Below are 24,751 nucleotides of genomic sequence, written 5' to 3' on the forward strand. Positions count from 1 at the left end.
ACCAGCGGTGCTGGGGGAATACATGGGTCCCCACATGTCAGTGCCTTCTGTCCCCATGCCCCCTGGTCTCTGGGCTAGCCTTTGCAAACATTATCCTGTGGCTAATACCCTCATAGACCAGGCCTGATGGTATCTGTCCACCTCTGCCCCCTTTGGCACATACATCTAGGCTCCATTTTGGTAGTACTTTTCTGAATAAGTTTGGGTTTTTAATGTTAGGACGGTTATGTGTGTATAGGTGTGTGTAGAGTTGGTGCACTATTGAGCACCTGTGAGAGAGACATTGTACCCCCATCCTACAGATGAAACTCAGAGAGCTTCACTGACCTGATGAAGGCAAAACAGCTGAACGTGGTGGGGCTGGGATTTAACCCAGGATGGTTTGATTCCAAAGCCCGTGCTTTCCTGACTGTGTTGTGCTATCTCTAAGGACCTTTCTTTTCCACAATCCCCCAAATTTCAATCCCCCAATAATAGATTAGCTCTAGCCTCAGGAATAGCTGGAAAGCCATCTGATTTCTCTTGCTGGTCTTTTTGCCTGGAGCTGTTGTAGCCACCTGAAACTGAGAGAATGGACGTGAAACAGAAGGCCTCACCCTAAGGATGGCAGGATAAAAAGACAGAACTTGGGTCTTTGCTGCCATCGTTAAGCACTGACTCACTTCTGGACTGTCTTGTAGAAGATTACAAAAACAGCAGGGATGGCAAGATCTCATTTTTATAAAGAAAGTTCATATCTCTATTATTCATGAAAACAGAATGTCCTTGTGGCCAAGACTGGTAGCTTTGCCTTAATACCTATTGTCTCCTTTATTTACAGAATATATATGTAGCTGGGCTCATGGTTGCCCAACCAAAGACTACATTTCCAGGCTCTCTTGCAGCTAGGTGTCACCTATGATTTGGGTCCAGCCAATGGGATGGGGACAGACAGGATTTTAGCAACTACTAGCTGTGTTCTTAAAGAGAGGAAGGTTTACCTCCTTCCTCTCCATCTCTATCCTGTTGCCTGGGATGTGCTTATGGTGGTGGCCATCTTGGGCCAGGCAAGTCAGTGATGGCAGAGCTACAAGATATTAGGTGTCTGGGCTCCCAGATGACCTTTCAGAGTGATACCCTATATTAACCCTGCATGCCTTCATCCAAACTGTTCTATGGGATAAAACTTAACATTTAAATACAGTGGTACCTCGGTTTTCGAACGTAATCTATTCTGGAAGACCATTCGAGTTCTGAAACATTTGAAAACTGAGGGCACGGTTTCCCCATAGAAAGTAATGCAAAATGGATTAATCCATTCCGGATCTTTAAAATCAACCCCTAAAACTGCAAATTTAGCATGAATTTTGCTATCTAATGATTCCATAGATCCATAAAATTTACAGCATTCGTAAACCGAAATGTTCAACGGAGACGTTCGAAAACTGAGGTACTACTGTATCTGCCTTGTGTATGCCACTGTTCATTTGGGTTGTTGTGTGGGTGAACTGATATCTTAACTACTAAGGACAGACTTTGCAAAGTTCAGAGTGGTTCTCACTGAGTGGTGAAAATTTGAGTAGGTTTAACTGTTATTTTTTAAATACCGGAGTGTATGTTCTGAATTTTTTGAAATAAGACTGGATTAATCATAGAGTTAGAAAAACACTATAAAATAAAGTACATTGCAGTTTGCAAAGCAATTTCAAAACCATGACTTGGGAAGTAGGTAGGTCACGCATGAGCAAACCTATTAAGGAAACTGAGTCACAGAGAGTGTAGGTATTGCCATGTGGCCCAGGCAGGACGTAGAAGGGCCAGGATGGAGCCCAGGAACTCTGACTGAGTCCTGCTCTGCTCCTGTACCACACTGCTATTTTACACATGCATGAAGGGCACCCACCTGTGCACGTTATTCCATCTCCTTCATAATTCAGGTTACACTCACACATGTTGTTCTCCTTACAGGTGGCATGAGCAGAACAAGGAGGTGTGCATACTGGGGGCAGGACTGCAAAGAAAAAGGTCAACATTCATCCTGCATCGTGGTGAGAAGAGCTGAGATCTGCCTAAAGCATCTTCTCAAGACTCTCTGGCCTGCTACTGTGTTTCAAAAGTGTCCCCTTACAGCGGGAGGAGGATGGGTGGATTTATTAAGGTCCTTCCTAGCCTGGAGATTCTGAGATTCCGGAATCTCCTTCATATTAAGACATTATCTCTGCAACATTAATCGGATTAAAATGCAAATATGTTAACTTTAGGAGCAACCAATTAAAACTTTGTACTGCAAAATTTGCTAGCAGAGATGAATTTGGCAGAGATTAGCACTCTGGTCCTAAGGACACGGGGTTCCAGACAGAGATGGAGGAGAAATTCCACAGCCTTCTGAGGGCACCATTAAGCTTGGGAGAAGTCTGGGGCTTTGGTGACTGAATGGGGCTGCAGCATCAACAGGCAGCCCAAAGCCCTGGGGCGGTCAGAGGTTAGGGAAGGAGGAGGCACCACAGTTAAGGGTGCTGTCGGGATTCTGGAACTTCAGGTTGCCAAAGCCCACAGGAAGAGCTTAGTCATGCCCTTCTGCCCCCAGAGAGGATGAAAGGACAATGATTCACAGTGGATAATTCAAACCTCACATCTCAGGGTTTTTGCCAGAACACAGGGCTTTGGGTATGAGGGAGGCCTCAGAATACTGACTGCCCTGTAAGGATCACGATTATGGCCATGATGATAAAGATGATAATGGTAATGGCTGTAGTCCTTTTGAGTGCCCACATACACTGGGCACTTCAAAACATGATCTCCGACCCTCAGAACAACGCTGCCCTTGCAAAGCGTGCCGCACACACTTCAGAGTGGGTGGGTTATCTAAGGCCCTGCATCTAGTGAGCAGCAGAATCAGGGGCCAGATCCTGGACTCCAAGACTGGGCGTTTACTCTGAAACCACTGTGCCTCTGTGTCTGTACACGTGTGGGCCCAGGACCACGATGCTGAGGGACCATTCCTGTCTGATCCCGTATTCTTTGCCTGAGGCGGCTCCTTCCATGATAGCACAGGACTGCATACTGGTTTCAAGGGTTTGAATTAAATCTTTCCCTTTAGTTTTTTTCTTCAAGTTGCCAAACCTCCTGGTGCCTGGGGCCACATGGCCAAGTCATCTTTTCTACGTGGAAAAGGGAACATCTGCTGTGTTATCTTTTCTCTTTTTCTTTGGTGTTGCTCAGACCCCCACCCTCTCAGCTGGACGCTCTTAGTAGGGTCCACTGCTGCGTGGTGCTACTGGCGGCTCACCAACCCCTCGCATGACAGACCTTCCTGAGTGTCGCAGAAGCGGCCCGTCCATCCTGCTTCACAGAGGCACTGCCCGGAGCCTGTGATCCCCTCATCACACTGTCCATGGTCGGAGCAGCCACAGGCTGTAAAACAACACATTGGAGTGTGATCAGTAATCAGTGATCAGGGATTGAAATCCAATCAACCAGCTCATTGGCCACCTGTTGGCCGTATTGTCAGTGTGGGAGGCACAATGCTTATGCCATAGTCATTCATTCATTCATTCATTCATTCAAACATTCAAACATTCAAAAACTACCTTATTCAGTGGCTGTCATGGAGCAGACACTACTAGACGATGAGATTACCATGGAAAACATGAGCGATAAGGTCCCTGTTTTCATGGATCTTATAGTCTTGGAGTAACTGGCTATTGACCATGTAATTATCAATATGGTGTGTCATAAACATGGAAATAGAAAATGGGATGGGGTATGTAACAGAATAGTATTGTGATGTTTATTTTAGGGCAAGCCAGTGGCCTATGGGACATGAACTTAAATGGATTTTATGTGGCTCTCCTATTGGAGAAATCTACTTAACAGTAAAATCTTAAAGATACATACCGATCCTTCCACTTCTCGCCACCTCCAGCACTAATACCCTAGCCCAAGGCAGTACTAGCTGTCACCTAGATTGTTGCAGTGGCTTCCCCTGCTGGTGGCCCTGCTTCTGCTCTTGCTCTCCTGCAGGATATTCTCCACAGGGCAGCAGAAGTGATCTTTCTACTCTGCTCATGACACTCCTCCATTCACAATCCTCTACAGCCCACCCATCACACTTAGAACAGATGCCAAAGATCTTTCTCTGGCTGAGAAGTTCCTAAGTGATCTGGCCTTCAGATTTCATTTCCTTCCTCTCTCCCTCTTCTTTGCCCACTCTGCTCAGCCACCTGGCCTCTTTGCTGTTTGTTGCATGCTAAGCCTACTACTGCCTCAGGGCCTTTGCACGTGCTCATTTCTCTTCCACAGTTCCCCTTATCTGCTTCATTTTCTTTATACCTTTTGTAATTACTCTTTTAAAAAAGGTTTTTATTAAAATATAGATAAAATACAACATTATATTAGTTTCAGGTGTACATCATAGATATTCAACAGTACCCACCTGGCACTATACAGAGTATTACCCCATTACTGATTATATTCCCTTGCTAAAGAACTGGTCACCAGGATAAGTGCAGCAACCATCTGACACTGTACCACGCTATCACAATGCCACTGACTATATTTCCTATACTGCATATTACATCCCCAAGAATTATTTGTTTTATACCTGGAACTTTGAACCTCTTATTCTTCTTTATCTCCCCCCCTTTTAATTTTTCAATTAGAGTTGACATTCAGTATTATTTTATATTTGTTTTAGGTGTACAGCATAGTGGTTAGACATTTATATAATTTAGGAATTGATCTCCCTGACTAGTACCCATCTGGCACTATACATAGTTATTACCATATTATTGACTATATTTTCTACACTTTACATCCCAATGACAAACTACCAATTTGTATTTCTTAATCCCTTCACCATTTTCATCTTGCCCTAACCCCCTCCCATCTATCACCCTGATAGATCTACTACCCATCTTACACTATACCTAGTTATTACAATATTATTGACTATATTCCTTATGCTATACCCTACATCCCATGACTACTATGTAACAACCAATTTGTACTTCTTAATCCCGTCCCCTTTTCACTTGCCCCCAAACCCCCTCCCATCTGGCAGCCATCAAAATGTTCTCTGTATCTATGAGTTTCTGCTTCATTTGTTTGTTTATTTTGTTCTTTAGATTCCACTTATAAGCGGAATCATATGACATTCATCTTTTGCTGTCTGACTTACTATACTCAGCACAATATCCTTTAGGTCCATCCATGTTGTTGCAGATGGCAAGATTTCTTTCTTTGTTACAGCGGAGTAATATTCCATTGTGTCGTTTGTACCACCTCTTCTTTATCCCTTTATCCATCAAGGGACACCCAGGTTGCCTTCATCTCTTAGCTATTGTATGATAAATAATGCTGCAATGAGCATATGGATGAGAACATCCCCTTGAAGTAGCATTTTGGGTTTCTTTGGATAAATACCCAGAAGAGGGATTGCTATGTCCCTCTTGGTCTCTTGTAGTCTTTGTTTTAAAGTCTATTTTGTCTGGTATAAGTATTGCTATCCTAGCTTTGTTTGTTTCCATTTTCATGAATATCTTTTTCCATCCTTTTACTTTCAGTCTGTGTGTGTCTTTTGATCCGATGTGAGTCTCTTGGAGGCAGCATATATAAGGGTCTTGTTTTCTTATCCATTCAGCCCCCATATCTTTTGATTGGAGCATTTAATCCATTTACATGGAAAGTAATTGTTGAGGTATGTAGTTATTGCTTTTTAATATATATATAATATAAAAATATATAAAATAAAATATTATATATATTTATATAATATATATAATATATATAATATATATTATATATTATATATATGTAAATGTATATATATATTTTTTTCTTTCTTTTTTTATCATCTTAAATCCTTCTAAGATTCCTTGTAATACTGGTTTGGTGGTGATGAACTCCTTTAGCTTTTTCTTGGCTGAGAAGCTCTTTATCTGTCCTTTGATTTTAAATGATAGCCTTGCTCCTTGCTGGGTAGAGCACCCTTGGGTGTAGGTCCTTGCTTTTCATCATGTTGAATATTTTGTGCCAGTCCCTTCAGGCTTGCAAAGTTACTGTTGAGAAATCAGCTGACAATCTTATGGGAGCTCCCTTATAAGTTATTAGTAGCTTTTCTCTTACTGCTTTTAGGATTCTCTCTTTGTCTTTAAACTTTGGCATTTTAATTATGATGTGTCTTGTTATTGGCTTCTTTGGGTTCATCTTATTGGGGACTCTGTGCACTTCCTGGTTTTGTATATCTATTTACTTCATCAGGTTAAGGAAGTTTTCCATCATTATTTCTTCAAATAGGTTTTCAATTCCTTGCACTCTCTCTTCTTCTGGTATTCCTATAATGTGAATGTTGGTATGCTTGATGTTGTCCCAGAGGCCTCTTAAATTCTCTTCTCTGTTTTAGATTCTTTTTTTCTTTTTGCTGTTCTGATTGGGTTGCTGCCTTATCTTCTAAATTGCTGATTCGATTCTCTGCTTCATGTACTCTACTGTTGATTTCCTGTAATATATTCTTCATTTCTGTTCTTGTATTCTTTATTTCTGCCTGGTTCGTTTTTCTGTCTCCATTTTTATGTTTCCTATCTCTTTTGAAGTTCTCCCTGAGATCACTGAGCATTCTTTTAACAAGTGTTTGGAACTCTGCATCTGGTAGATTACTTGTCTCTATTTTTTTTAGTTCTTTTTCTGGAGCTTTGTTCTGTTCTTTTATTTGGGACATGTTTCTTTGTCTCCCCATTTTGGTTGCCTTCCTGTGTTTGTTTCTCTGTACTAGGTAGGGCTGCTATGTCTTCTGGTCTTAGTAGAGTGGCCTTATGTAGTAGGTGTGCTGTGGGGCCCAGTTGTGCAGTCTTTCTGGTTACTTGTGCTGTGCACTCCAGGTGTGTTTCTTGTGTGGGTTGTGTGTGCCCTTCTTTTGTAGTTGAGACTTGGTTGCTATTTGCACATCAATTGGAGGGATTGTCCCTCGGGCTCAAGGTTGTGAGGACTGACTGTGACTACGGTGGAGGAGTGTGGTGCAGGGGCTGATCCTACAGAGCAGGATCTGCCTCAGCCGGGCTCTGGTGCCTGCCCAATCTGCCCCTTGGGTGTGTCATCTTTGGAGGCAACTGGATGATGCTCCATCTCGTTTTGAAGCTGGCTGTTGGGGGCGCCAGCCCCAGGGCCAGCTGGGAGTGGACCTACTGTAGGTCAAGTTTGGTTGCAGCCTGTGCCCCACCTGGAGCCACCCAGCAGGAACCACAAAGCAATCCGCAGATGGCTGCCACCTGAGCCATGCTTGGAAGAGGCCAAGCCATGAAGTAAGGCCAGCTGCTGCTAGTGCTGGGCTTAGGGCTGCTCAGCCAGAGGTAGAGGACATGCTGAGCCAGAGGCTTCTTGTCTGGCTTTCACAAACCATTGAGAAACCTTAGGAAAGTCTGCAGCATTAGCCAAGGCTGGCAGTTTGTATGAAAAAGCCACTGGAAACTGCTGGGATGTGCCCGAAAGTCGGGCAGGATGTGGTCTCAGAATCACAGGGCGTGGCAAACGAACAGCATTAGCCAGCTTGATGGAGACTCAGATATGGCGGCCACCTGTGTCTGCCCGCAGGAGGGGGCGGGCTCAGCAAAGAAACAATGGCTTCTGCCAGCCCTTCTGTTTGGGAGAAAGCTGCCCCGTCAGCCTTCATCCTGAAGTCAGACAACTCAGTTTACCCCAATATGTCCCCGTCGCCTCTCCACCTGCTGTCCCAGTGTTGGAGCTCAGAGCCAGTAATTCTGTTGGTAAGTCTGCGCGCAGTCCTTTTAAGAGGAGCATCTGGGACTCCAGCTGCCCTCCGTCTCACTCAGTTACAATCTCCACTGGTTTTCACAACCAGAAATTATGGGGATTTCTCTCCCCGACAGTGGGGAGAAGCTGTAACTCCTCGCTTTTCCGGGGGGAGCTCCACAGCTGAGATATCCCTCCTGATTTTTAATGGTCACATGAGGGTGTGAGACCAGCCCGTTCTGCGTCTCTGCCCCTCCTACCAGTGTCGAGGTGGCTTCTTCTGCACGTCCTTAGTTGTAGGGCTTCGGTTTAGCAAGATTTTAGGCGATTCTCAATGATGGTTGTTTTGTGGTTTAGTTGTAATTTTGATGTGGTCGTGAGAGAAGGTAAGCCCAGCATTTACCTACTGCGCCATCTTGACTGGAACTCAGAAACATATATGGTCTTGAAACATTAAATTTTGGCAAAGAACCTTTTATAACTACTTTGTTACTGCAGTTTTTATCTATTTCCACCCTTTGAATATACAAATACAGTCCTTGAGAAGTGGGATTTTGCCTCCTCCCCACACCACTGTATCCTTACAACTTAGAACAATTCCTGGCTTTGAGCAAGTCACTTAGCCCCTTTGTGCCTCCTTTTTTTCATCTGCTAAGTGGGAATAATAACAGTACCTCCCTTAAAAGGGTTGCTGTGAGGATTAAATGGTAAAAACCTGTTTGGCACATAGGAGGCACTCCATAAACGTTAGCTATCAACATTTGTAAGGACTCCGTAATACATTTTGGTTGAATAATTGAATGAATGGATGTTTTTCAGGCACAGCTTGCCTTGGTGGCTACAGGGCATGTGAGTTTCAATTTTTAGAGATGAAGCTCTTTTAGTGGAGGGAAACTGGGAATACATTCTAGGAGGGGAAGCATGTAAGGCAGGCAGATAGGACGTGGGTGGCTGGAGAGAGGGGAAGATGGATGTTTCCAGGTCAGGAGGATGTGTAGATGAGGATGGGGAGTACACAGTTGAATAGGCTATAGCACAGGGGAGTGGGTACCACATACGCTGACAATCAGGCCCGAATCTCCCTGGCCAGCACAGCTCACACGCCGTCCCATTGAAGCCGGTGTTGCATTTACACTCTCCCGTGGCCCAGTACTGATCGAGGCACACCCCCCGGTTATTACACGGGGCATCCGGTCCTCCAGGGCAGGCTGGAAGAAATGAAACAGCAGGGACTCAACAGTCTCAGCAGCATTTGTAAATGTGCTGCTAACCCATCGTTAGCTGTGGGCTCTGACCTCCATTAGCCCAGAGGGACTGTGGTCCTGGGGACACACCCAATAGTGTCATGATGTTTAGGGCAAGCCACGAGCTTATGGGACATGAACTTAAATGTATCTGATAGGATTCTACCTTGGCAGGGTGATATGCTGAACCATGCACTCTATTTGGGGGCCGGGACACCTGGCTCTGAGTCCCTCTGGCCTGAACAATAAACTTGCTCTGAGCTTCAGTTCTCTTAGCTCTAAATGATGATGATGAGGATATACTGCCCACGTGACCTATACCACCTTGTGACATGAAGGTCAAATGAGGTACTATAACTGAGAACATTCTGAAAATATAAAGCACTGAACAAACATAAGAGATGGCACTGAGTTTTGTGAATGGTCCACACAGGTGATTGTGTGGACTCCCAGCCCAGAATTTTCTAACTGGACCAGAACAAAGGGAGTATGCATGGTAGTTAAAACCATGGCTTCTAGAGACACAGTGTGGGACTGTGGGCTGCCTTCTTATCCTCTGTGGGAGTCCCAGGGGCTCCTGTGCCTCCAGTTTCTCATCTGTAAAATGGGATAACAATGTAATCTACTTCTTAGGGATTGTTCTGAGGTGTAAATGTATTGATATATATGGGACATAGCACTCAACTAGTGTGCTTACTTAAAACAACGCATGGCAGATGGGAAGTGCCATGGTATTTGTCACACTTCTGTTGTTGATGTATTGTTGGCTAGTAGTTGTATCTAGACACAGGGATTTCAGGATGGGCCCAAATGCCCTTTGGCACGGAGCCCTTTCCTGGTGAGGTAAGTAAGGAACGGTGATGTTATATATCCTATAGCAGAGTTTATTTTTCAGGCAGTAATGGCTCACAAATATCATATTAGTATAGAGCCCTGTCAAAGTAGAATTCTGTTAGGTACATTTAAATTCACACGATTATCAGTATCATGGACTAGAGTAAAAGTGGAAATATGGTGTTTCTAGCACCATGGGAAATGTGCTAAGCAAAAAAAGCATGATACACAGTTGCAAGACTCTTAACTGTAAAAAACCCAAAATGTGACAAAAGAAAAAAGTAGGAGGAAGGCTACACAACTCTTCAGAATGATTGCTTTTGCATCTTTTCTTAGTGGAGTCACTAGGAGCGATGCACCCCCCACCCTGCAACCCACGCACTTTATAATTTCAGTACTTTCCAAACTTGCAAATGCTGCGGAGTGACTGTACAATTCTTTTAGAATGTCCGGGGGATAAGAGGTGCCCTCACCCTGACAGTCTCTCCCGAAATAGCCCTTGCAGCACCTGGGGAGCTGTATCACCAGGGCGCACTGCTGCCGGCAGCCTTCCAGGTTCCTCCTGAGGGACAGGTTGTACAGACACTTCTGCTTCACACCCTAAAGGAAGAAAGAGAACCATCCCTCGCCTTCCACCTCCTGGACTTGGGCTTTAGTCTGCTCCCAGTGGATTATCTGGGTACTGCCCAAATCGAAAATGGGACTCTGGCCTTTACAGGGAATTCTTTTCTTGGGGGCGTAGATAGGCAAGTCAATGGGGGAGGGTGCGGAGCTAGACTTCCCCAGTCTTAAGAGAAAGGATTTTCCGACTTTTAGAGTGTTTGCAGGTGCGATTGCTTCGAGAGGGAGTGGAGGAGAGGTAGCTTTCTATCATGGCAGGGGTAGCAAGGCCCCCAAATCATCAGTAGGGAGGGTATAAGTTACATTTTTTTGTAGGAGTGTTTTTATTAGAGGTTTTACTGGTAGAGTAGAAAAAACTTGGAATAAGTAATAAAACCAGTATTTAACGGGCACTTACTATGTGCCAGGCTCTGTATCCACATTTTAAAAATTACTTTTCCTAATATCAGAATTGTTATTAGCTCAGTTTTACAGGGAAAAAACATAGAGTATGTTGTTGGCCAAAAACAAGCCACTGGAATTTGACCTTATATCTGTGGACTCCAAATTTCACTGGCTTAACCATCACTCTTACATTGCTTTCTGGGATTTCCTGCTAGCCTTGCTCCTCACTAGCTGTGTGGCCTTGGGCTGATTGCTTACCCTCTCTGAAATTCATTTTTTTCATAAGTGGAGGTAAAAATAGCCTCATCTGAGTGTTATAATGAAGAACAGGGGTACTGTATAAATAAAGGGCCTAGCACAGAATTTGTATCATTATAATTATTTTTTTATCATTATAATTATTTTTGATGTCCCTTCTAGGTCTATAATCCCATGAGTTTTCTAGACAGTTCCAAGAAGACAGGTTAGTGGGTTAACAGGTTGCCTGGGTTAAGAATATTCATCTCCCATTGGCCTGGTTGTTGAAAGAATGACATAAATTACAGTTATCCAGCACACCCATAGAAGCACACACAGGCACACATGCACATACCTCACAGAAAATTGGTATCTGATAATGAAACAAACCTAGTTCTCTCTAAACATTATCATAGCATTAATAATTAATTACCTTTGGTTTTGTCCACCGTGGGCAGCTGGGAGTATAGATACAGCTCCCACAATCCCCCTAGTATTCAAGAAAAAGAAACACTTAAAAATCAAGAATATTGGGAAATAGGAGGAAATGCCCCTGGTTTTTGCCTTGATGAGCTAAGAACTTAATTAATTTTGATTAAGATTCTGGCTATGCTTAAGAATATAAGAACAGACACACTGAAACTTCGCCATGGAGAATTCTTCAGGTCTGTCTTGGACCTCAGCCCCTTGGTTTAGTTCTTTGAGGGGAAAAGTTCGCTGTTATGCAGAGGTGGATGGACCAGGGCTGTGTCACGCAGGTGTATAGTGCAGCAGCTGTGGGAAATGTGGATGCAGCTGTCAGTTCCGTTATAAACCAGCTGCGATAACTTTGGCCAGTCACACTCTTTGATTCTGAGTTTTCTGATATATAAAACAGGGATAATAATGCTTTCTGCTGTTTGATCTTCAGGGGATTGGTGAGGGAAAGTGACTAACTGGAAAAATATGTGTGAATATACTTTGGAAGTTAAAAAGGCCACACCCGCTACAGCCAAAAGGAAAACTGGGTTTTCATCTCCTACTTTGGTATCCTAATAATTTGGGATATTTATTGAATGCTTACAAGGTGCCAGGTAGTTGCCAAACTTAACTGGTGACAGACTTTGCCACGTAAGTCACTTCACGTCTTTGAGGCTCAATTTCCAAATCTACATAATAGGGTTGATAATCACTACTTCTATTGTTGGATTATTACAGGGGTAAGATGAGCATTGAGCCAAACTCAATAAATGGTAGTGGGTGGACGAATGAGTGTGAAATATGAAAATGCTGCATACAGTGCAGGGCCCAGGATATACTCCTAAATTTCTCCAATGTTATTAGTGAGTAAATAAATGATGGTGTGGGTAGCATACAATGCTAGATTGAACCATATGAAATTGCCATTTTTGTATGGCAAATGTGGTAATTTCATAGGGTTTAATCTGGCGGGAGCTCAAAAAATGTTTGTTGAATGAATGAGTGAATGATCGAATGGATGGGTGGGCTTGAAAATGACTGGCAGAATAGCTGGCACCTGGTTGGTACCCAACAATGGTTTCCTTAATGGTGAGGGAATGAATGGATTGGGTGGGTGGGTGGGGAAATGAAAATGTGCAAGGCCTGGGCAGGGCCAGGTTGATGCTTATTGATTCTGAATCTGAAGAACACTGATCTCTTGGATGCCAGGCTCACTGAGCACCAGCCATCAGTACTTTCACAGCAGGGTCCATGCTGGATCATGAGAGATGTTCTTTGGCCCAAGGTTCTCCTACCATAGTAAGAGTAGTGCTTTTAGGACTGACCGAGACATTGAATGCGGCAAAAGTGTCACAGCGGCCCCCCAGGGTGGGATCAATCAGTAGACAGTCAATGCCATAGGCCACACCCAGATCAAATAAGAGCTCGCGCTGCACAATTCTGCATGTTTGGTCATTCAGGAAGAGCTCGCCCTGTTGGGGGAGGGGGGGGAGAGGGAGAGAGAGAGAGAGAGAGAGAGAAGTCAACAATCCTTCTCAGACTGCTCTTTTTCCTTTTCTAGGCCATATGTAATCAGCACCTGCAAGACTCAGAAAGAACTGATATATACCCATATATAGATACATATCAGAACCACTCAGCAGGTATTATGTGCTAAGTCCAGTTCTACGTGCTTTACCTGTGCAAATTCTTTTAATCCTTAAAACAACCTTAGGATGTAGCCACTATTGCTAGTATTCCCATTTACAGATGAGGAAACCGAGGCAATGAGAGATTAAATAACACCCAAGTTCACACAGCGAATGGTGCAGGCATTCACACCGAGCAATTCAGCCCCTGAGCCCACACGCTTAGCTACCCTGCAACACCGCCTGTACCAAAGTAGACACAGTGGCAGTGGGGGATGTGACAGGGTGGGTGGAGCAGGGATGATCTGTCTGTGGTTCAGGATAAACTTTGTTGATGTGACCCCTCCACGTGCAGTAACCCAGGTTTCTTATCTAGTGCCAGCAAATTGCCTGACACAACTTTCTTTCCAGGATATACAAGAAATGGGCTTTAACTTTGTAACGATCACAATAACTTCTTTTTCACATGTACTAGGCATTGTCAAAATTGGGCTTCAGGTACATTATTTCCTTGAATGCTGCAACAATCTTAGCACTTTCTTCCCTAAGGTCCCCCCAGCTAATAAGTTGATGGATACATTTCTCCCACTCCCTCCCAGTGAGCAAAATACTTTTAGGAAGTTCTGTGAGAAGAAAAACAGGATAAATCTCAGCATCTGTTGTCGGGACAGACAGTGTGAAAGAACACTGGGAAACTCTGGTTAAATCTCTCCTCTTCCACTTATGTACTGTGTGACTGTGGGCAAGTCAGTGAACTTCTCTGACGTTGCATTTTCTTCACCAGGTAAATAGGGTGAATGATTCCATTGCATAGGGTGGTTATAAAGATCAAACTAAATAATACATTGCAAAGTGCTCTGAAAGCTGTATTAGCACACAGAACGAGCATTGGGCATTCTTATTATGTTTGTTTGGTAGGTGTCCAGTTTGGTCTATGGAGATACTACAGCTGATCTCAATGGTGTTAAGTACATTAGGAAAATTTTCCAGAATTTGGAATGTAAAGATGCTAACATCCCTCATATTGATTTATAAATTCAATGGCTTTCCGATTCAAACACCAAAGGGATTCTGTCTGGTCAGAAGATGGAAACAGGATGTTATATAGGACTTCTCAGGAGGCTCCTTGAATCAGGTCATCTGGGAGCTGCATCCCTTTTGCTCTTCATCCTTCCTACCACCTGGAGAGTGGACATGGTGGCTGGAGCCCCAGCAGCCATGTTGGACCTCGAGGTGACTTTGAAGCTGGAAACTTGTGCTACAGAACAGAAAGACAGAAAGAGCTCCCCCATTGAGCCATCATACTAACTCTGGATTGGCCACTTCCAGACTTCTTTTACAAGAGAGATAAACCCTTATATATTTAAGCCACTGTCGTTTTGGGTTTTCCATTATATATAGGATATAGGAGGTAGCTACTATTATCCTATCATACCTATTCATCATACGGAATTACAGGAAGGTAAAATTGCTCAGGAACTAGCTACAGCAGGTGAAAAATCACAAACTTTTTCTCTGCCGGCCGATCTAGGCAGGGAGAGCCCAGTGCTGGTTTGCTCTGATTGCCAAGAGACAGCTGGAGAGGAGGTCACAGTAGGGCTGGGGAGAAAGGGAAAGGAATGACAGTGCACCTGCCTGTTCCAGGGAAGTGTGTCACACTGGAAAATAAGTGCTAGCTAAGTAAATAAGTAAGTAAGTAAATAAATAAAATAATAAATACTAGAAGCTGCTCTCCACAAGTGGAAGGGGTGTGGGCTCCTTGGCACTGCTTCCAGGGCTGGGGCTGGCCAGGGTTTATAAGCTTTCTCATATCCGCTTACGTACTCTTAGGGGACGACACCCCACGGCAATGAGAGAAAAGAGCTTGCTGTTACTGAAGGGGAAAAAAATGAGGATCTCACAATCAGTCCTTGGGAAAAGCAAAAAGGTAGTAGTAGATTCAGAGCTTTTCAGGAATGAAAACATGAGGTTACTCAGAATTCAAGACTACAGGTTGTGGACATGTATGTTAGTGCTGTGCCATCAACATAACTCAACTATTGTATCTGTCTTCTTTCCCCACTATAAACAGCATGTTTGTTTTTACACTATCAATTGACAATGTTCTGACCAGCTTTGTTAGAAACCATTGTCTGGAATTGGGAAGTACTTTGCATTAAACTACTGAAAATGTAAAAAAAAAAGAAAAAAAAAAGGAGTATCTCCTTGAAAGGGCAATGGTTGGAGAACGCTGATAATGTGTTCTCACCTCCCACCAGGGTGACAATACTCACGATGTCACTGCCAGCTCCACACCTCACACTCAGCTCTGAACCTTGCAGGGTCTTCCAGGGAGCAGATCTGGGGAGATCCACCGCTAAAATCTGTAGGAGTGAGGATGCCACTTTAATACCCCAAATTTGGGCTGAAGAAGGGCCCAAAGGAGCTTTGCCAACAAACCAAATTCAGACTCAAGTTTTTTCCAAGTGTTCTAATAATTCCAGCTTTAAAATGACAGTAGACATCACCAAAAGGAATAATAATCACGGGCCCTTTAGGAGGTTGGAAATTCTTTCTGTAGGAAAAGTCTCCGTCAGCTGCACTATGTTCAGTTACCCTTTCATCCCCCGTCTGTGCTTGGGAGTCCGTGGAAGATGCTCTCTTGGAGTGTGAAGCCAATGGCAGGATGAGTGGGTTTAAGAAAGTAGCACAGGATACTGTTTTGGGTTGAATTATGTCCCCCCCAAAAGTTTTATTGGACTTTTACTCCCAATACTTCAGAACGTGACCTTACTTAGAAATAAGGTCAGTGCAGCTGTAATTAGTTAAGATGAGGTCGTACGAGAGTAGAGTGGCCCCTCATCCAATAAGACTGCTGTCCTTGTAAGAAAGAGAGAGGAGCGGAGAATGCCATGTGAAGACACAGGAACACACAGGGACAAGACAGCCACGTGACAAAGAGGCAGAGATTGGTGGGATGCATCCACAAGCCAAGGGATGCCAAGGATTTCTGGCAACCACCAGGAACTAGGAGAGAAACATGGAACCGATGTCCCCTCAGAGCCTTGAGAAGGGACACTTTGTCAGCACCTTGATTTCAGATGTCCAGCCTCCAGAACGCTGAGAGAAGATATTTCTGTCGCTTCAAGCTGCCCAGTTTGTGGTAATTTGTGACAAGAAATTACCTAGGAAGCTCATGCAGGTCTCATGAATTAACCGAAGTTAGGACATTTGGCATTCTTGGATTGGACAGACTCACCCCTGGAGAGAAAGATGGGTCCTCGCTGAGGACTCAGAGTGACAGAGTTTTAGCAAGAGCTGCCAGGCTCCTACAAGGTCTCGATTCCCTGAGCACAGGAGCTTGGTTAAGTAGCTTGATTAGTTGTTCAACTAATCGCAGCTGATGAATCAGTCCTTTGTCTAGAGATGTTGGAATTGGGGGAGAGAGAGCCCATCTGGAGAAAGTTGGGAACTGTGGTCGGCAGCCATGTGCCATGTGAATGATAGAAGAGAAAAGGCTGGTCTGTTGTACCAGACAGGAACGCGGCTCTTGCGTATTGGTTAAAGTTAGCAAAAAACAAAAACATGCAGGTGGGAGAAACAGAACCAGTGGGATACTGCAGGGGCCAATTAATGAGGGCCAGTCAGAGGAGGGCACAGTGGGACGGGGAGCTCAGGCCTCTGTGGAGGTGGAGACACACTGATCGACCCGCCGCTCCTGGGCTGGGTCTCTGCTGCACCCACATGTGCACGAAACAAAATACCTTGGCATCTCGGATCACATGGAACTTCAAATACTTCTTCAGCTTGTCCTTGTTGTCTTGTTTGAAAAGGAAATCCTGTTGTTCAGGGGGTAGGGCTTGCAGGGCTTGGTCGGTGGGCCAGAAGAGAGTGACAGGAGTGTGGATAGGATCAGCGATGACACTCAGCAAGCCGGCATCCTGAAACACAGGGAGATGGGCAGCCATGAAGCTGAGGGTCGGTCTGGGGTGGAGGTGGGGCATGGTCCCCTCTGTGCCTGCCCCATGACACAGCCAGAAACTAGGGGACCATCACACTCCAGCCATTTGCGCCCTCCGTTGTCCAAGAACACTTAGAAAAGCAAAACAGAGAGTCAAATTCTGGGCTTTGTTAATAAGAAAATAAACTTTAACGAGTGCCTTTTTTTGTGTTGTTGTTACTACTCCTGCCCAGATATTTTAATTTCTGGAAGACCCGTTCAGTCCTTTACCCATATTTTATTTTAAAAAAGTGAAATCTATCCAATATTGAGATACTTCTATAGGTTTATAAGCTTTCTATTAATAGATAACAGAAATGACCAGATGTATTGGGAGGGATCATTTTGAGAGCCTTCTATAAGCTGGGTGCATGATATATATTTTTTCTTCCTAATTTTTTGGTAGCCCTGTGAAGTAGGCTTTATCATTTCCTTTCTCCAGAGAGAAAGCTCCAGAGAAGTTTCCTAATTTGCTGTAAAAGTCTGTGTTCAACCAGACCAGATGCCCAGGTGTGGCGGTGACTAGTATAATAAAGTTGGGAGTGGGTGGGTGAATAAAGATTACTTGTCTATAACATTCCTGGAGGTTCTCATTTTTGAACACCTTGAAATATCCATTTTGAAAAAGCTCTCCAGATAGCTGGAGCCCCAGACATTTTGGAAATTGTGGGTTCATAGACTGTGCTATGGGGGGTCCACCCAGGACTTGTTGGGGCAGGAGGAGGAGAGCCCTGCACCTCCCTGATTCTCCTCTGCAATCTTTGTTTGAACATGAAGTTTCTCTACTCAGTTCTTGGGAACAGTCTCTGAAGTCGGAACGATAAGGTTTTAAATGTCATTTCTACCTGCCTCCCCGGCATGGATTCCCCACCTCTCCACCTCAGCCTCCCTCTGCATTGCTATAGTGCAGGTGACAATTCCTGATCTGAAGCACCTAATTCAGGGACGAGCACATCCTAATTCCTTTCCCTCACTGTAGCCGCACATACTATGTTTCTAACTTGGCCAATGTACACTACATAGCTGAACAAACCATGCTACATTTTGGGAATGGAGAGGCAGAGAATGACTTTGTTCTCTAGGAAATTAGGACTTCCCCACACAGATTCTACAATAGCTGTCTAGTGCCCAAAACAAAACAAAACAAAACAACAACAGAAAAACCCCAAACCAAAACAACAGCAAACCCCCAAAAAACAAACAAAAAAACCTTCCCAAAACCTTAGGCAGGTTATCCCCTGAGGTAACTTTTCTCCTAGGTTTTTACCTGTATTAAGTTGCTGAATTTGATGTAGCCATGGTTTACTGCCACTGTCGTAAGATTTTGCTGCAAAGATAATGAGAACGGGAATGATACCTTTCCTCATACAGTTCACAAAGTACTTTAACAAACGCTCAACAGAATAAAATAAGATAACATGGCAGGTACTATAGATGGACTCATTGGCACCTGTTCCAGCTCTCTTGTACCCACACATTTCTGTATTACAGAAGCTGGAAGGCTGTGCACTACATTTTCCCAGAGTGCCTTGTAGCTAGATCCCCGTAGTGATATAGGGTCCACCAAGGAGAAGTGCTTGTGCAAGACACTGGTGGAAAGAAACAATAGGAGGTGGCGGTTGGTGCTGGCAGGAAGATCAGGTCTTCTGACAAGCACAATGGTGGAGGCATCTGGTGTCCACAGTCCTGTGTTCTAGATGATGAGGCTGGAGACAGTGGCACTGGCAGAACTGGTACAGTTGGAATAGCCCCGTGGGGATGTCAGGGGTCCTCCCTCTGCAGAATCCCTGGGCTGCTATGTTCCTAGTTGTACAGTAGTTGAATTAGGTTCTCTGGCTTTCCAAGAGATTTGGGGATGTTACTATTTTAAGAAATTCCTTTTTATATAAGAAAGGTATAGTGGATTCTGTTGTCTACAAAGAAGAACCCTGGCCAATATGAATAAACTACAATAAAAGTTAAAATGGTCTTTTCTGTCAATTAAGAAGGAGTTTTACTCCAGCTTTTGTTTCAGTGACCCCTCCTCCCATCTATCTATGTAATTTTTCCATCTTCCAAATCTATGCAAGACCTCCTGCCCTTGTGGACACTAAAGAAAAACCGATAAAAAAGTCTATTTATTTAAAAAGACTTACTTATGTCTTACCAGGAGTAATATTTACTAGGCTTTTAATAGTAGCTTGAGATTAAAGCAGCAAAATTAAAATGTCTCAAAATGGTGCCTCAAAATAAAAATTGAGATAAGAATACATTATTGGTATTATCAGTCACTCTGTGCTGAGAGTTAGACAGTGAGTTCACCCACCAGAATCCTTCCAGAGGCATCTTTAGGGGTGATGAGCAAGTTTTGGGGAGACAGCAGTTTGTCTATGACATGGATTATTCCATTGGTACTGACGATATCACTGGATATGATCTTAGCTTTATTATTTATATACACCGTGTCCTGAAATCAACCAAAAAAAAAAAAAGAGCACAAATAGGAACAGACACAAAATTCCTTTTTCAGAATGCTCACCAACGTGTTCAATTGTCATAAAAGTGCATTGTTTAAGTAGAGCTGTGGCAAAATCTGAAGATCCACGTCTAGCATTTTTTAAAATTATGATTATAAAAAGGAAACTGAGACAAACATGAGTTTCACCTGGAGAAGTTAATAACAAGTAATCAACTGAAACAGTCATTTCACTGTGATTCTCAAACACAAAATAACAAGCAGATCAAAATTAGTTTCCCGTTCACATGTGTCCTTTATATTACCAACCCTCCCTTCTGCCCCCACCACACACTTTTTCCCTTTTGCAATGAATTCTGTAGCCATCATTTCCTTCTATGTCGTGGGGAGCGAGGGAACCAGGATGGTCAAGTGGCTTTGACCAAAAGATCTCATCCCTCTCCAGCTTCTCACCAATGCTGCCAAAAGCAGTTCTGCTGACCACCTGAAGCTGCTTCCTCTGAGTTTGAATTCAAACTTTACTATTTACTTACTGGGTGACCTAGGACAAGTTACTTAATCTCTCTGAGCTCAGTTTCCTAATCTGTAAATTGAAGAAAATAATAGTATCTAGATTATGGTATTATTTTGCAGATTAAATGAGTTAGTATGTATCAAACATTTAGTACCTGGTATACACTCAACATGTATTACTCAACATGTATTAGTTGTTGTTATTATTATTATTATTACTGGTATTACTCTAAGTAAGAGGAGAAGAAAGAAGGCCCAAGGAAAATGGGCACCTTTCTGAAGTGGTCTCTTTTACCTGAGAGACGGAGATGACAAGTGACTCCCCTTGGAGAGAAGTAGCATTTGGGGTCAATTTCAGGTTTTCCAGGAGCAGCTGGTGGCAGGCGATCACATGATACCGAAGCACCTGGGGCATGAGGCCCTGTTTGTCCCAGTCTTTAATCTGTAACAGACGACCAGAGGGTTCCCGCCAGAGCCAGCGGCCTTTTGCTCCCCCTCGCCCTTTTGTTGTCCTCTACTCCATGTGCTGAGCCATATTTCTCTCCCCACCCAGACCTTGGCAAGTAGGAGTCAGGGTTTCAGGTTAGAGAGTGTTCAGGCAAGAGGGAGAAGGTAGCCCTAATTCCTTTCCTGCTTCCATTGTAGAATCTCAGCATGGAAGGGAACTTGGAGTTCCTTTGGTCCAGCATTTCACAACACATGGCAAAGACCTCAAGTCCTGTGAGATGTTGCTTGAAAAAAGAGTTTTCTTGTGAAAAATGCTAGGAAAGACTGCGTTTGTTTTCCCCTCTTGGAAAAGTAGCTAGGCCAGATTTAAAACCTTTAGTATAGAAAAAGATCGCAATGCTTCTCCATTTGTAAATCAAAATGCAAACAATATTAACCATAAAGTCAGTGTAATAAAAAGCCCACATGGTTCTCGTTGATTTATGATAGCTCCTTTGAGGCTTTATGAAAAAGACTATCAAGTGTCAAATTCTTTCAAAAATTATTTTTGTGTCCCTGCTTTGCTAATGTCTAAAATATATGTACAGAGAGGCAGTGTATGCGGTGGTTCAGAACACAGGCTCTGGGGTCATGTTTGAGTCTTTGCACTACCATTTGCTAGTCATGTGACCTTGAAAAAATTACTTCTCTCAGTGTCCTTGACTGTAAAACGGGGATAATAACAGCACTTAGCTTACAGTGTTGTCATGAAGACTAAATGAGTTAATATAGACCAGGCACTAGAAACAGTATATGGCATGCTCAATAAATGTTTGCTATATTATTACATATTAATGGGCAACCAAGCATGAAGAGTCCCAGTGAATGTAAGAACAGTAAAGGCACTGATATGTCCTGCAAGAAATGAACATATTTAAATCCCTTTAATACAGCATGCCATTTTTTGGGGGGAAGCGGTCTATGGGAGGTTTGGATCATTTAAGAATTGTTGATCTTTTTTAACCTCCTACTCTATTCGAGAATGTCCTTTAGGGGGTCTCTGTCCAGTGGTTACCTGAAATCCACTTGAATGCTTCCCCTGATAGGGGTCCCTATGATGAGAGGCAGCCCTTTCAATTGTTGGTCAGCTCCAGCTGATCCTTAATCTCCTGCCCAGAAATGTCTCCACGGTTGGCTCCAGGGTGACACCCAAAGCCTGTGTTCCATTCCCAGACCCCTTCACCTGCCTAAGCTTTGTGCTTACCCGGGGTTCCTCATCAAAGGCTGACGATGTAGGTGCAAAAACGGTGAAGGGGCCCGGACCAACCAGGTCTTGTACAGAATGCTCCTGTGGGAAGGAAGGTGGGGGCCACGTACTTAACGTAAATACAGGCAGGGGCTCAAACAAACAGCAGAGAGAGTAGATGGTGGCAGAGGGGAGTGAACACTGGATGCGGGGATCTGTGCTTTAATTAGTCTGAGATTCAAATTCATTCAGGTTCTTTGTCATTGAAATAATGTTTACGTTTATGTGGTTATAAAGATAACATATGCTTATTGTGTGGAGCGTTGAAAATATAGTATAAAGAAGAAAATAACTACCCATACGCGTCACTGAGAAGTAATCCCTGGTATTTTCAGGTGTTCTTTTTCAGTGTCTCTTCCACATGTAAAAATTCATTGGGATAATAATACAAATGTAAGGAGTAAGATGATTCACTTCACTGTTCTAATTATCTTCTCGCCAACGCTAAGATCCTGTGGTGACTGATATTTTCTTCCTCTAGATTTTTATTATTTATTCTTCAATATATCTAGAACTCATTCAGATGTTTGATGTGCAGAAAGATCTAACATAATGTTTTCACCCAAAGAGTAAACCAATTGCCCCAGTAATGCTTCTTTTCTGCCCTGGTATAATGGCAGTTTTTTTCATATACTCGTTTTTATGTGTAGAATGGGCCAGTGTGACATTTTCTCACTCAGGCGTGCTGCCCCTTTGAGACCCGAGAGGTTTACAAATGACCAATGCAGAACCTATCCCAGGTTCCCAGACGTTCTTCTACCCTCACCTACACCAGAGGCTACGGGATTGCCCTGTATGTGGCTGGAGACCCACCTCTTGTAGCGAGACAGATACACTTATTCTTACCAGCAACTGGAAGAAATACTGAGAAGTTTTGGGGTCCTTGGGAAGCTCCTAGAATCAAAGAACAGGGCAGGCTCACTTAATATGTATTATATGAATATGAATATGAATTATATACAAGAACAACATAGGGTGATCTCAGGACCCTAGTTGCCCTAAGAAAAGAGCATGTACCATCGTTTCAACTGGCAATCTGTCACCGTGCCCCTTTTTCAAGCCCAATCGATAGGCTTACAACTAATGTTTAGGGTGGACAAACATTATGTGGACATACTGGGAGTTCTAAAACCTTTCTGGGGAAACCATCTGATTTATCCAAGAAAGCGTCAGTCATTTCCAGGAGCATCTGAGCTTAAGAGTATTTTTAAAAGTTCCAATATTTTAAAACATGAGTTATAGGTTTACGGCACACTTAGTTTTTTTTATGAACAAAACTGTTGGACCAGCCAGAATGCTCTACTCCCTCTTTACACCAAATAAGGGAACATCCACTTTATACACACACACGCCGACAGCAGTCCATATAGTGGGAATGCTCGGGTGTGCTATCCCTGGTACACACATTGTCTCATTAAATCTTTTAACAACCTGAGGGGGTTGGCAGCATTATTATGTTCCTTTACAGATGAGAAAACTGATGCCGAGAGAGGTGAGGTAATTTGCCCAAAGTCACATTACTAATTGGCAGAGCTGAATTCAGACCGAGGTGTTCTGGACTCTAGAACCGTTCAATCTGAATCACTCCATTCCAGGTCAAACGAATTCCCATGGGTAGATGAAATTTCTTTTCATTGCCAATTTATCTAATAACAGTCTTTCACATTGTTATAGAGCTTTCCGTGTTACAAAACTTACACGTTCCTTAGAGACCTGGATTCTTAACACAGTGAGGGAAGTAGAGTTTCCTTTATGGAAACATGTTTTGTGTTACCTGCTGGATGTTGCCACGGCAGGTAAACCCATCGCCAATGTACTTTGGCTTGCAAGTACAGGTCCTTTCTTCTTGCCCAGTGTGATTGCAGATAGCAAACTCACTACAGCCGCCGTTTTTCTGGTAAAATTTCCAAGGGGTGGGGGATGGGAATCAGACCAGTTAGTTTGCCACCTCTACCAATATTCACAAAGCAATTCTGTATTGACATTGATTTTTGGTCTCACTCTCTAACTGATTGGTTTGCATTAGTTGTCCTTTTCCTGACCTTGCTTTTTAATTCCCTACAGTTGTCGGGGCCACTTTATTCACCCAGCCTTATATCCCAAGATGGTTGGTCCATCTGAGCAGATCTTCTGCTCTACATGGATCAGCCTAGAGTTGCCAAATGAGAAATTCCTCGGCACCTGGGGGTTAATGAGAAAGGTCCCAATCTTGTTTGACATTTCCTTGCTTTAGGCTAAACTCTGATCCCATCGTAGCAAAGGTAACAGTCATTGGCTAAAAGGCAGTTGGTATAAAATAGATCCAAGACATTGTCCTCAGTCGCAAAGAGCTTATAAACTGTGGAAGATGGAGTAGAGACCGACAATATCAACAAAGCGAAGTACAGTTCAAAGCCAACATCCATGGAAACCCCAAGAAGGGCTCTGCAAGCCTAAGAAAAGTTTCTGAGAGGGGAAAGAATGGAAAGCTCAAGAAAAAATCTGATGAGGTTGAGCAGAGAAGGAGGTGGACAGTTGTAAAGGCTGGCTGCAAAATCTTCCTTCCATCCCAATCCCCACTTCAAAAGTATTGGTGGAGCAAGCTGTTTCAACCCAGGAGGGACCGTCGGCCCCAGATTCCCACCTCAAGCTGACACAGCTCAGTGAGCTGTTCAAACGAGCTGACTCCTGTAAGACCGTTCACCACCTGCTAGCGGCCCTGGGTCCTCCAGCTAAACATCTTGGATTTTACTTGCCCCAATACCCTGCATGCTCTAAGACCACCAAGATGAACACTTTCTCATCCCATTTTCCTGTTTATCTCAGTCAGAGGCAGAGGTCTAGGTGCCCAAGGTCACCTCTAGCACATGGACCTGCCCCCGCATGGTGCTCTGCACACCTGTGACCTGACCCCAGATCCTGCCCTCACAAACCCTCCCCGGGCCTGCTGAAACTCTCCGC

At 43.6% G+C, this 24,751-nt stretch overlaps 1 protein-coding gene across 3 annotated transcripts in view; it reads right to left on the bottom strand.

Annotated features, from left to right (window-relative positions):
- STAB2 (stabilin 2) overlaps positions 1-24,751 on the bottom strand; it is a 132,521-nt gene that overhangs the window by 15,529 nt on the left and 92,241 nt on the right. For all 3 annotated transcript variants that reach the window (XM_033118295.1, XM_033118293.1, XM_033118294.1), the window contains 14 exons: positions 23,586-23,705; positions 22,658-22,705; positions 21,770-21,853; positions 20,375-20,521; positions 19,417-19,557; positions 18,379-18,438; positions 16,876-17,052; positions 15,406-15,495; positions 12,830-12,976; positions 11,479-11,535; positions 10,277-10,403; positions 8,784-8,933; positions 3,289-3,393; positions 1,883-1,990 (listed from right to left, as the gene is read on the bottom strand). In XM_033118295.1, the coding sequence (XP_032974186.1) occupies positions 1,883-1,990; positions 3,289-3,393; positions 8,784-8,933; positions 10,277-10,403; positions 11,479-11,535; positions 12,830-12,976; positions 15,406-15,495; positions 16,876-17,052; positions 18,379-18,438; positions 19,417-19,557; positions 20,375-20,521; positions 21,770-21,853; positions 22,658-22,705; positions 23,586-23,705 (1,561 nt within the window). The remainder of the gene's footprint in view (positions 1-1,882; positions 1,991-3,288; positions 3,394-8,783; positions 8,934-10,276; positions 10,404-11,478; positions 11,536-12,829; positions 12,977-15,405; positions 15,496-16,875; positions 17,053-18,378; positions 18,439-19,416; positions 19,558-20,374; positions 20,522-21,769; positions 21,854-22,657; positions 22,706-23,585; positions 23,706-24,751) is intronic.

Source organism: Rhinolophus ferrumequinum, chromosome 10, assembly GCF_004115265.2.
Source record: "Rhinolophus ferrumequinum isolate MPI-CBG mRhiFer1 chromosome 10, mRhiFer1_v1.p, whole genome shotgun sequence".
NCBI classification, from domain to species: Eukaryota; Metazoa; Chordata; class Mammalia; order Chiroptera; family Rhinolophidae; genus Rhinolophus; species Rhinolophus ferrumequinum.